This window comes from Lepidochelys olivacea (assembly GCF_965140295.1).
Source record: "Lepidochelys olivacea isolate rLepOli2 genome assembly, chromosome: 3".
Taxonomy (NCBI): Eukaryota; Metazoa; Chordata; order Testudines; family Cheloniidae; genus Lepidochelys; species Lepidochelys olivacea.
Genome location: NC_140413.1, coordinates 135,966,844 through 135,980,132, shown reverse-complemented (window position 1 = coordinate 135,980,132; position 13,289 = coordinate 135,966,844). Strand labels below are relative to the sequence as shown.

Sequence of the window (13,289 nt, the reverse complement as noted above, 5' to 3'; positions counted from 1 at the left end):
CATACTGGTTTGGTCCTGGAGCAGCCTCAGCGTTGAATCCTGCCTCCTCTCATCACGCTGCCGCCACATTTGAGCTTCAGCCCTGTCTTCAGCCCGCCACTTACTGTCTTCAGCCCGCCACCTCTCCTCCCAGTCATTTTGTGCTTTCCTGCACTCTGACATTATTTGCCTCCACGCATTCGTCTGTGCTCTGTCAGTGTGGGAGGACAGCATGAGCTCGGAGAACATTTCATCGCGAGTGCGTTTTTTCTTTCTTTCTAAGCTTCACTAGCCTCTGGGAAGGAGAAGATCCTGTGATCATTGAAACACATGCAGCTGGTGGAGAAAAAAAAAGGGACAGCGGTATTTAAAAAGACACATTTTATAAAACAGTGGCTACACTCTTTCAGGGTAAACCTTGCTGTTAACATTACATACATAGCACGTGTGGTTTCGTTACAAGGTTGCATTTTGCCTCCTCCCACCGCGTGACTACCCCCTCAACCTTCCCCCCTCCCTGTGGCTAACAGCGGGGAACATTTCTGTTTAGCCACAGGCAAACAGCCCAGCAGGAATGGGCTCCTCCGAGTGTCCCCTGAAGAAAAGCACTCTATTTCAACCAGGTGACCATGAATTATATCTCACTCTCCTGAGGATAACACAGAGAGATAAAGAACGGATGTTGTTTGAATGCCAGCAAACATACACTGCAATGCTTTGTTCTACAATGATTCCCGAGTACGTGTTACTGGCCTGGAGTGGTAAAGTGTCCTACCATGAAGGACGCAATAAGGCTGCCCTCCCCAGAAACCTTTTGCAAAGGCTTTAGGACTACATCTAGGAGAACCGCAAATGCCAGGGCAAAGTAATCCTTTCACATGCTTGCTTTTAAACCATGTATAGTATTTTAAAAGGTACACTCACCAGAGGTCCCTTCTCCGCCTGCTGGGTCCAGGAGGCAGCCTTGGGTGGGTTCGGGGGGTACTGGCTCTAGGTCTAGGGTGAGAAACAGTTCCTGGCTGTCGGGAAAACCGGTTTCTCCGCTTGCTTGCTGTGAGCTATCTACAACCTCCTCCTCATCATCATCTTCTTCGTCCCCAAAACCTGCTTCCGTATTGCCTCCATCTCCATTGAAGGAGTCAAACAACACGGCTGGGGTAGTGGTGGCTGAACCCCCTAAAATGGCATGCAGCTCATCATAGAAGCGGCATGTTTGGGGCTCTGACCCAGAGCGGCTGTTCGCCTCTCTGGTTTTCTGGTAGGCTTGCCTCAGCTCCTTCAGTTTCACGCAGCACTGCTTCGGGTCCCTGTTATGGCCTCTGTCCTTCATGCCCTGGGAGATTTTGACAAAGGTTTTGGCATTTTGAAAACTGGAACGGAGTTCTGATAGCACGGATTCCTCTCCCCAAACAGCGATCAGATCCCGTACCTCCCGTTCGCTCCATGCTGGAGCTCTTTTGCGATTCTGGGACTCCATCATGGTCACCTGTGCTGATGAGCTCTGCATGGTCACCTGCAGCTTGCCACGCTGGCCAAACAGGAAATGAGATTCAAAAGTTTGCGGTTCTTTTCCTGTCTACCTGGCCAGTGCATCTGAGTTGAGAGTGCTGTCCAGAGCGGTCATAATGGAGCACTCTGGGATAGCTCCCGGAGGCCAATACCATCGAATTGTGTCCACAGTACCCCAAATTTGAGCCGGCAACGTCGATTTAAGCGCTAATCCACTTGTCAGGGGTGGAGTAAGGAAATCTATATTAAGAGCCCTTTAAGTCGAAATAAAGGGCTTCATTGTGTGGACGGGTGCAGGTTTACATCGCTTTAACGCTGCTAAATTCCACCTAAAGTCCTAGTGTAGACCAGGGCTAAGTGCATTTAGTCGGCGGAGTGTGTCCACAGTACCGAGGCAATAGTCAACTTCTGGAGCATTGCACTGTGGGTGGCTATCCCACAATTCCCGCAGTCTCCGCCGCCCATCTGAATTCTGGGTAGAAATCCCAGTACCTGATGGGGTAAAACATTGTTGCGGGTGGTTCTGGGTACATATTGTCAGGCCCCCGTTCCCTCCCTCCCTCCCTCTGTGAAAGCAAGGGCAGACAATTGTTCTGTGCCTTTTTTCTTGAGTTACCTGTGCAGATGCCATATCACGGCAAGCATGGAGCCCGCTCAGCTAACCATCACCATATGTCTCCTGGGTTCTGGCCGATGTGGTACTGCATTGCTACACAGCAGCAGTTAATTGCCTTTTGGCAGCAGACAGTGCAGTATGACTGGTAGCCGTCATTGATGTAGTCCTGGGTGCTCTTTTAATCGGGCGCCTGGGCAAACATGGGAGTGACTCAGCCAGGTCATTTCCCTTTTAAGTTTCGTCTCGTGGCAATTTCAGTCCTACCGGCAGTGCACTGTCTTTTAACCTCTAGCCAGCAGAAGATGATGGCTAATCGTCATACTGCACCGTCTTCTGCCGAGCACCCAGGAGATGATGACGGCTAGCGGTCGTACTGCACAGTCTGCTGCCAGCAAGATGTATAAAGATAGATGAAGTGGCTCAAAACAAGAAATAGACCTTGTCTTGTGCGCTCCATAATATCTGTGAGAGTAAGGGGGAGACGTTTATGGCAGGGTGGGAGGTTGAGGCAAATTGCCTGGCTGCTTGTTTCGCACAGCCAGACACCAGGGTGGTTAGAGGAGCACAGGAGGGCGCGGTGCGCATCAGAGAAGCTTTGAAAACCAGTTTTATGACTGGACAGGCTATGGTGTGGAAGTTCTGTTTGTTTCTCCATGATGAAACCCACCGCCCCTTGGTTCACTCTACTTCCCTCTAAGCTAACCACCCTCCTCTTCTCCCTTCGATCACCACTGTCAGAGGCAATAAAGTCATTGTTGCTTCACATTCATGCATTCTTTATTCATTCATCACACAAATAGGGGGATAACTATCAAGGTAGCCCAGGAGGGGTGGTGGAGGAGAGAAGCACCAGGAGGGGTGGTGGAGGAGGGAAGGACAAGGCCACACAGCACTTTAAAAGTTTAAAACTTATTGAATGCCAGCCTTCTGTTGCTTGGGCAGTCCTCTGGGGTGGAGTGGCCGGGTGGCCAGAGGCCCCCCCCCCCCCCACCGCGTTCTTGGGCGTCTGGGTGAGAGGCTATGGGACTTGGGGAGGAGGGTGGTTGGTTACACAGGGGCTGTAGCGGCAGTCTGTGCTCCTGCTGCCTTTCCTGCAGCTCAACCATACGCTGGAGCGTATTGGTTTGTTCCTCTAGCAGCCTCAGCATTGAATTCTGCCTCCTCTCATCACGCTGACGCCACATTTGAGCTTCAGCCCTTTCTTCAGCCCGCCACCTCTCCTGACGGTCATATTGTGCTTTCCTGCACTCTGACATTGTCTGCCTCCACGCAGTCGTCTGTGTTAGGTCAGTGTGGGAGGACACCATGAGCTCAGAGAACATTTCATCACAAGTGCGTTTTTTTCGCCTTCTAATCTTCACTAGCCTCTGGGAAGGAGAAGATCCTGTGATCATTGAAACACATGCAACTGGTGGAGAAAAAAAAAGAGGCAGTGGTATTTAAAAAGACACATTTTCTAGAACAATGGCTACACTCTTTCACGGTAAACCTTGCTGTTTACATACACAGCACATGTGCTTTCGTTCCAAGGTCGCATTTTGCCTCCCCCCACCACGTGGCTAGCCCCTCACACACACACCCCTACCCCCGGCTAATAGTGGGGAACATTTCTGTTCAGCCACAGGCAAACAGCCCAGCAGGAACGGCCACCTCTGCATGTCCCCTTAAGAAAAGCACACTATTTCAACCAGGTGACCATGAATGATATCACTCTTCTGAGGATAACACAGAGAGATAAAGAACGGATGTTGTTTGAATGCCAGCAAACATACACTGCAATGCTTTGTTCTACAATGATTCCCGAGTACGTGCTACTGGCCTGGTGTGGTAAAGTGTCCTACCATGGTGGTTAGAGTAAGGCTGCCCTCCCCAGAAACCTTTTGCAAAGGCTTTGGGAATACATCCTGGAGAGCTGCAAATGCCAGGGCAAAGTAATCCTTTCACATGCTTGCTTTTAAACCATGTATAGTATTTTAAAAGGTACACTCACCAGAGGTCCCTTCTCCGCCTGGCGGGTCCGGGAGGCAGCCTTGGGTGAGTCCGGGGGGTGAGAAACAGTTCCTGGCTGTCGGGAAAACTGGTTTCTCCGCTTGCTTGCTGTGAGCTATCTACAACTTCATCATCATCTTCCTCGTCCCCAAAACCTGCTTCTGTGTTGCCTCCATCTCGATTGAAGGAGTCAAACAACACGGCTGGGGTAGTGGTGGCTGAACCCCCTAAAATGGCACGCAACTCATCATAGAAGCAGCATGTTTGGGGCTCTGACCCGGAGCAGCCGTTTGCCTCTCTGGTTTTCTGGTAGGCTTGCCTCAGCTCCTTAAGTTTCATGCAGCATTGCTTCGGGTCCCTGTTATGGCCTCTGTCCTTCATGCCCTGGGAGATTGACAAATGTTTTGGCATTTTGAAAACTGGAACGGAGTTCTGATAGCACGGATTCCTCTCCCCATACAGCGATCAGATCCCGTACCTCCTGTTCGCTCCATGCTGGAGCTCTTTTGTGATTCTGGGACTCCATCATGGTCACCTCTGCTGATGAGCTCTGCATGGTCACCTTTGCTGATGAGCTCTGGCCAGCGTGGCAAGCTGCAGGTGACCATGCAAACAGGAAATTGAAATTCAAAAGTTCTCGGGCCTTTTCCTGTCTACCTGGCCAGTCCATCTAAGTTGAGAGTGCTGTCCAGAGCGCTCACAATAGAGCACTCTGGGATAGCTCCCGGAGGCCAATACCGTCTAATTGTGTCCCAGTACCCCAAATTCAACCCAGCAAGGCCGATTTAAGTGCTAATCCGCTTGTCAGAGGTGGATTAAGGAAATCAATTTTAAGAGCCCTTTAAGTCAAAAAAAAGGGCTTCGTCGTGTGGACGGGTGTAGGTTTACATCGATTTAATGCTGCTAAATTCGACCTAAACTCCTAGTGTAGACCAGGGCTAAGTACAACTTGGTCACAGTTGTAGTTCACATGACTAGAAAATATAGCTGTAATTTACTTTTTTTTTTTTTAAGTCTCCCAAGTGAGTTATTGAAAAGAAAATAAATTTGTATTCTTTGCACTGCACGTCTTGTTCTTTGCTGAGGAATGAATTCCTGATCTGATAGACCTGAACTTAACACTCCTGAGTGTACCAAAGGAGTACAGTGCAATTATCTGAGTAGCATGGGGGACATAGATTTTATTCATAGAATCAGAAGTTCCTATAATGGAGATGGCAGGAGTCGTTCAGTAGTGGGGAGGCCTCCTCCACATCCAGGGCCTCGTCATACTCCTCCTTGTAATCCTAGCCGGGGGTCTCTGTTCTGCACTGCTCACTTCCATGATAGTGGGGCTGTAGAAGACTCCGTGCACTACTGCAGGAGCCATTCAGCATCGAGGTAGCCTCCACTTGTCATTGTTGTCCTCCTTACAGTCCTGGCCGGAGCTGTCTGCTTTATTAGCCAAACCTCCTCAATGCCTGAATCTCTTCCCATGGCCTCTGCACCATGTATCTCATGCTGGGTGACAAGGAAGGGATTCGGGTAGGAGTTTTGATTAAGCGAGAGTATACTGTACATCCAAATTGAATCTGAAGATGAAACTGTTTGTTTTCCTCACAAATACTACTACATTAGAGCAGAAGAAATGATACCTTGCTCGTGCAGGTCACTATTCTGCTAAATTTCTCCTCCTGCTCTTTTCAAGAAGTAAACTTCATGCTGTACTTTGAGAAGAGTCGCAATAGCATATACAGAATTACCAGTCTTCAAAATGTCAACTGTGCCCTACTGCAATTTGAAATATTCACAAGGCAGTGGAAATGGGAGGTTGTTTTTCACATTCAGTTTCACGTCAGAACATCCCAGTCAGGGAATAGATGGTTTAAGTGACAGAGAACGGTTTGTCCCTCAAGGATGTAGTAAAATATTTCACTTTTTTGGTCCAGAGGTTTGATTTCCCATTCCCCTTTCCCATTCTCTCTCCCACCCTCCCGCAGGCTGCTAGGATAATGGAAGAAGGGTGATTGGAGGGGAGGAGTGAGGATCATTATATATAGTAAGAATTCAGGGTTCCACATCTCATGTGCACTACAAATCAAACATCACATCTTGATACATCTTTTTTTCATAATATGGTTAGCCACATCATAGGTAATGGCTAGAGAAACTGATTTTGAATTTGATTTTTGGTTCTTGCCACTGAGGTTCTGCTGCAGAAATAATTGGTTTTAAAATCTGCAGTTTTAACAGGTACTAATCTAGCCATTTTGCTAGGGAAATATTTTTGATCTTCAGTAGTTTGTATCTTAACTTTTAGCCCCTGACCTGACCTCAGAATGCCAGTAGGGGTACGTCTACACTGCAGCACTGGCCCAGACCAGCTGATTTGGGTTTGCAGGGCTCAGGCTGTAGGGCTGAAAAATGCAGTGTAGATGCTCAGGCTGGACCCAGGCTCTAAGACCCTGTTTGGGAGGAGAGTCTCAGAGACTGGGCTTCAGCCCAAAACCAAACATATGTGTTGCAATTATTAGCCCCACAGTCTGAGCCCTGTGCGTCTGAGTCTGTTGACCCTGATTCTGAGGTTCAACGGTGTGGGTTTTTTATTGCAGTGTAGATGTATCCTAGGTGTTATGTGGGGGAGCGGGGGAGAGACTGGAAGTTGTGAGAAAGAAATGCTGTGGAAAAGCCAAGCAGCCTAGATAGATTGTCAAAGAAAAAGATGTGTCTATGATTCCTTAAAGGTAATCTGCTTTAATAATAATAATAAAAAAAAAGTTAGCTTGTGTCATTTTGGTTCTTTATGATGTAACAGAAGGCCTGAACTTAATATCAGGAATGTCATCTGGTCTTCCTTGATTTTGTTGCAGAATTTATTGGAAATGGAATGGGAGCTTTTTTAGCCTTCAATTAACGAAGTACTGAATCTTTAACAAACACATCTTTTCCCACAATTGCTACATAGGCATTTGAGTTAAATGTTTTTAAACACTTGGACTAAAAATCACTTGTGCGCTTACTCAAATTTCATTTGTCTGGTATTTTTGTTATCCAGCAATTCTACATTCGTCCATAGTTTTTTTTTTGGGAAGGGATTGTGGGCCGAGAGAGAAGGTAGATGAGAACAACATATCTAATGTTTGTTGTGTGCTTTTTTTTAAGGCAGGAAGAAAAGAAAAGTTCTTCACAATAGAAGTGGCAGGGTGGGATAGCGCTTTGACCTCCTTTATGTATTGTGGATGGAAAAATGTTTAATGTCTAATCTTATTTCCTTTTAAGACTGGTAGACTCCAGGCAATCTTGTGGTTGCTAACATCTTTTTGAAGTCCTGCATTTAAGGCTAACTGCTAGCAATGTTGTAATTTGCAGCTGATCAAAGAAGTAACAAAGCATAGACTATAACACTGCTGAAGGGGAAGAAAATTAAATATAAGCATATATGTAAGTTAGCTATCTTCTGCTTACTAGGCCAATCCAAAATTTGTTGAGAATAATGATGACCAAAAGCATCTAATCATCTTCAGGGGTTGCACTTGAGTGAACTAAATTGCTTTTAAAACAAATTGACTTAATCCAGACAAAAATTACTTAATGTGACTTTTAAAATGTGAAAGAAATACATGATGCATCTGATGTCACTGAGTACCCATTACAGATGCCTTTGTTTTAGCAGCATATCAAGTCTAGGGCTAGCATTTCTGTCTTAGTATCATTTGTTTCTGGGGTCAGGACAGAACATTGCTAATTCTCACTTTGCTACTAAAGTTATTACAAAACAGTGAGCAGTCTTGCTCTACTTTTCAAAGATTTGCTAGTAGTTCTGTAGTGAGAGCTTATTACTGAACTCTTATTAAGGTAAGGATTCTTGAATTTTTTGTGGTGTGGACCCCATCTTTTATGTAGTCTTGTGGACCACCTGCCCTTTCTTCATTCATAGTTACATGATATCCCTGTGTTAACTATAGCAATTGCTAAACTGGAAGAGTAATTTTAGGGCAGTATTTAATATCTTTTAGTTACCTATTAATGCAGTTAGCAACTGGAAACAAGGAGAGCCAGCATTGTATGACTAGACAACTCTCCACGGATCATAGTTTGGCTACATCTACACTTAATGCTGCAGCATGTTGGCTAATATAATATGAAGTGATAACATAATTAAAAATTAAAGTCTATCTGTCAGAATAAGAAAACATGCAATTTTGTGATGCAGTATACTTGAGTCTCACTGATTTGTTCTCTTACTAAAATCACAAACTTTTATCTACTATGGTTTTGCCTACACTAGCAATTTTTTCAGTTTCGCATTAGTGCAGCTCCTCAGTGCTAAATCATTGGGGAGAATCGTTGAATCATTGTACGCAGGACTTGAGTCTCCCAGCTAGTATGAATTAATGAGATTCAAGAACTGAATTATTCTAGAAGAGATTTAACTTTCAGGATTAATTTCAAATATTCAATTTTTAAGAGTTCTATGCTAAATTAGTAACGTACGTGGAGATTTAGAAATAACAAATGGCTAAAAACAAAACACTTTGAAAATCTCATCCCCTTCTTTTGTGCCTAACAGATCAATTAATTCCTGAGTTCTGAATTCTACTTTTCTTCTGCAACTGCAGCAGAAGTCATAAATTCCTCCAAAATACAGAAAACAAAAAAGAAATCTCAATGCAAAATTACTTTAAAACCAAATAAATTGAGCACCCCCCAAATGGATGAATTTAAAGCACTTCCTCCATTGTAATGCAGTTAGCTAAGGGAAGGCAGATTGAATATTATTTTTGTTTTTTCCATCTGAGCTGCTATTTCAGAAGGTCTTGATGTCTTCCATCAATTGATGCTTGCCATGCAAAGCAGTTCTGACTAGAGAATGTTTCTCTTATTTTTAGCCTGTATGAACTTAGTTACTAGTCAGAAAACCTGCTGGTGCTATGTGTAGTAGATTTCTCAGCTTTCTTTTAGAGAACAGGGGAAGCAGTAGTCTAGTAGTTAAAACAAGGGATTTGATGTTGAGCGCTCAGTTCTGTTCCCAACTCTGGCACTGTTTCATTGTGTGACTTTGGGTAAGTCACATACTGTTTGTTTCCTAGTTACCCCATCTGTAAAATTGGGATAATTTATCAACTTCTGTAAAACACTTCGGGATCCTCCGATAAAAAGTGGCGCAGAAATACAAATTGTATTACTAAACGTCATCACTCGGACTCAACATTGTGTAACTAATCAAGATTTGGCCTGTTTGTAACAGACTGGCTTCTGAGCTTCTGCTTTTTTGGGGGGTGGTGGTGGTATTCATAATTAAGGGATATCTTACTCCTCATTTGTAATAAAAATAAGAAAAAATGTACTGTAAGTGTAAGTGACAGATTTGTTTCTTCTCTTTGAGTAGGAGATGCTGTTTGCTTTATTAAAGAACATTAATTGAAACACTGTGTTTGTTTGCCTTTCCTACAGGGAAAGAAATAAATACTTTTGAGCTATATTATTAAGCCTTTTTTAGAGAATAGAAGACTCCTTCTAGTACTTGTTGCTATTCATGGAGATTTATATAATTCTGTTGTCCTCCCTAATCCTTCTGCTTGGAATCTGAAATTATGTTTTGTTACATACAAGTATTTTGTATAAAATTGATTGGACATAAGATTTTATATGCTATCTCCAGGCAGTGAAACACTACTGGGCAAAAATTATTTTAGAAATGAATAAATGTGGTGCATTAAAAATTTCATTTTAACGTATCAGATTAATACAGGTGTATTGACATACTATATACAATTTTTATACCATTGTACTGGCATTATGTAACTCTACCTCCTTGTATATGTGTGACCTGTGAAAGTGTGTTACGGGCAAAGAGACTGAAATGCAGTCTTAATTCTGAACTTATTCTGTGTGTGTATATGTACTTCTTAAATACAAAATCTACCACTAATGTATCATTAAGCTTGAGAAAATGAGTACTCAGAAGTAAAGAAATTCAGTTTGAGTGGCTGTTCTGGTTCCGCCATATGCATGAAATTGACTTTAAGTGCTTGTAACTTCAAAATTTCTGGATGGAGTTTCTAGCTTAAGCATATTTGAGTTATGCAAGAGTCGGTACTTCTGTTTGAAAACAAGGGGGAAAATATGTGAGGTAGCTTGTTCCTAAATGTTTTGATGATTGAAAAAGGGCTGAATGGTTTGCTTAGACTTTACAGAATATTTCACCATTATGCTATAAACAAGCATTGAAAATTTTAGTTCCAAATTAACTTGAGAAAATTATGGGCACTTAAAGGGTAATAGTGGTGAAAATGGAAATTAGAACTTCACCTTACCTATTGTGGGTGCTACCCATGATATAATAAGGTAAAGAGATGGAGGAAGTAAATATTTTCTGATGTAAACTATCCAAGACTTTCCCAAAATAAAATTTGTCAAAGGTTTCTGATGCTTAAACTATAGGAATTGTGTACTTGTGGTATCTGTGTTTTCTCTGTACTCGTGACCTAGGCTAGTACTTGGGAGATCCAGGATCAATTCCTTTCTTCTGTGCAAACTTCCTATGTGACAATGGACAAGTCACTTAACCTTCTTTGGATGGTTCCAATTGTATTCTACTGAGGGTTATGCACATGTGCCATGCGTCCGAAGCTGGAGCTTTTGAAAGTAATACTATTCAGCAGTCCGCGTATGCATTCTTGCATTGCCTCATGGTTTCCCCTGAGGCGATAAATGGTGGGGTAGGCCACCAATGTCTACAGTTCCTTCTCACCACTGCATGGTCTGAGTCGTACTTCTGCTATACTCTCTTGTCCTTGGTTATGCATTTTCCAAAATGTGTAGAAAAACTTTTTTATTCTTGTTCATAGTTAAGATTTTATTGTTTTTGTTCTAAATTTTATAGTTTCAAGTTGTTTTATAGGATTAGATTGTGAAGTGCTTTGAGATCTGCTGTGAGTGCTGTATAGGAAATTCTTCTTCTTCTTCTTCTTGATTATATTTCCATAAAACAAACTACTTGGGTTTGGTTTCTGGTTTAAAATCTCCTTTAAAGTCTGCATATAATTGTTAAATTACTTATATATAATTCTTACTTACAAATCTGCTTCAAAGGTTTTTGCTGTAAATTTAGTATTAAATTTTTTTAGGGTGAATGCTGTCTTGCATAACTGGAACAGTTTTGCTGCATTCGAACAAAGTACCTGATTTTTTGAACAAGATTTGTAGCCTGCATATTTGATAGCATGATTAAGTCCCTTACTCTTACCAGTTTCAAAGTGGTACTTAGCTACCTCTTGGCAAGATGTTCAAGTTGGACAACACTGAATCTAAATAATATCCTGATCCATTGAGTACCCTTTAGTGTGGTGTGTACTAACTGAGGGAACATTTTGTACGGGACACATTAAAAAGAACAACAAAATGAGGTCTTAAAAAGTATATACACCTTAGGCATGAAAGAGTTTAAATGATCACTGTTTTTTAACTCAGAAGTCTGCCATATTTTAGCTGCAAATGCTTTGGCAACCAAGTACAAAGACTAGTATGCTTTCTGATTTATTTTTCAATTGAAATAATATTGGATTTCAAATATCTCATTTTCTGGGGGCTTGTCTAAAAGGAGAAATTTACTGGCGTAATTATACTGGTATAATTACGCTGCTAAATTTCTCAGTGCAGGCAAGTTCTGGGGGTTGAAGACAAAAGACTTTGCTGTATGAGGTAAGCATAGGGCAAGAGGATGCTTTTGAATCTCAATCGGTGTGTTGAGGTGTTTTTTTTGGTTGTTAAGGCTAATTCAAAGGAAGGAAAACAGTGTTTTGTTTTGTTTTTTGTAACCTGAATTGTTAAAGTATAATTTTAAAAGATCAGAGATGAACAATTCAGAATCTCTCTTTAGCTTATCTCCACAGCCGAATTTGTACTGCATTGTTTTATTATTCTACTGTTTGACAGATAGCAGTCTCAATCAGAAAATGCCATTGGTGTTCACCATTTAGGTCACCATTTGGTCCTTCTTCACTGCTTCTACTTGCACTAAGACTATTGCATGTGGTTTTAGAAGTGTAACCAACAAAGTAAGATACTGTACTTTGGTAAGTCTTTCAGTATATCCAAATATAATTGAGTACATCAGCTCTGTGGTTAAGAGAGCATTAGTATTCTGCTATTCTTGTTTCCTTGAAATGAATGCAACCCCCCCCCCCCCCAAAAACAAAACAAAACACCTAATTCAGCCTTAATTTTCAGGAGATCAGTTATTGATACAAGATATCTATCTGTGTACATAGACAAAATTAATTTGTGAGGTCTCTGGAGTATTCTAACAACTTGGGTTGAAGTCAGTCTTAGTGGAAGAGTTTATTGATTCTCTTCACAAGAAGTAAATACTGAAAGTGGGAGGTTTGTTTAACTTAAAAAAAAATGTAGACTGTCAAATCATTAATGATTCCTTGCTCCCCATCCTTCAACGGGAAGACTATGCTGTTCGAATTTGCTAGACTTTGGAGTAGCTCTAAATCAATTTGCTAATAGCATATTTCTGTTTCTGCCTTTTTTTTTTTTTAGGTTAATCTTAAGAGACCATGTCCATTCTGGGCTGATGATGGCCATTGTTCTATCAGAGATTGTCACGTAGAGCCTTGTCCTGAGGTATGGATCAAAGTAAAACAAGAAATCATTATTCTCTCACATAGCCAGACCAGTTTCTTCTATGGTTATCTCCTGGTTTAAACGATCTCTGCATCTCCCATGCAGATCCTCTTTTTAATTTTTCATTTTATTTTTTTAAATTTATACCTGTGCTGTAGCAGATTTAGGAACTACTGCTAACACCAGACTTCTCCGTTTGAATAGCTTGAACACAAATAGTTCAGTTAATTCCTCTCCTTTTAAGTCATTATTCCCCTCCATGATAGTCTTATTTCATGACCAACATCATTAGTGAAAAGTGAAATTGACTATATGTAAAGCACTGTCAGATGTGCAAATTAAACAATTTTTTAATTATAGTAATCCTGTGGTTTTACTTTTAACAGTAGTTGATTAAAAATGTTCATAGAGAAGTGTGATCAAGTTGATGTAACTGTTAAAATGTTTCAGTTTTTGTTTTAAACTTCTGATAGTGTGCATTTTCCCTTTTCCAACAGATGATAGTTAAAAACACTGTGGGTTGTTCTAAAATAGTTAAGCTGGAGTGGAATTCATAATTCTTTTAAGTTATTGGTGCACTACC

At 41.9% G+C, this 13,289-nt stretch overlaps 2 protein-coding genes across 4 annotated transcripts in view; one reads left to right on the top strand and one right to left on the bottom strand.

Moving 5' to 3' along the window:
* The window catches only part of ERO1B (endoplasmic reticulum oxidoreductase 1 beta), a 65,886-nt gene that overhangs the window by 13,601 nt on the left and 38,996 nt on the right, over positions 1-13,289 (top strand). For all 3 annotated transcript variants that reach the window (XM_084623954.1, XM_084623953.1, XM_084623955.1), the window contains exon 3: positions 12,623-12,706. In XM_084623954.1, the coding sequence (XP_084480080.1) occupies positions 12,623-12,706 (84 nt within the window). The remainder of the gene's footprint in view (positions 1-12,622; positions 12,707-13,289) is intronic.
* On the bottom strand, positions 70-1,312 carry LOC311518284 (uncharacterized protein). Its single transcript, XM_084623957.1, has 2 exons — positions 904-1,312; positions 70-315 (listed from the first exon to the last, which is right to left on the bottom strand). The coding sequence occupies exons 1-2, from the start codon at positions 1,307-1,309 to the stop codon at positions 230-232; spliced, it is 492 nt and encodes a 163-aa protein (XP_084480083.1). The 5' UTR covers positions 1,310-1,312; the 3' UTR covers positions 70-229.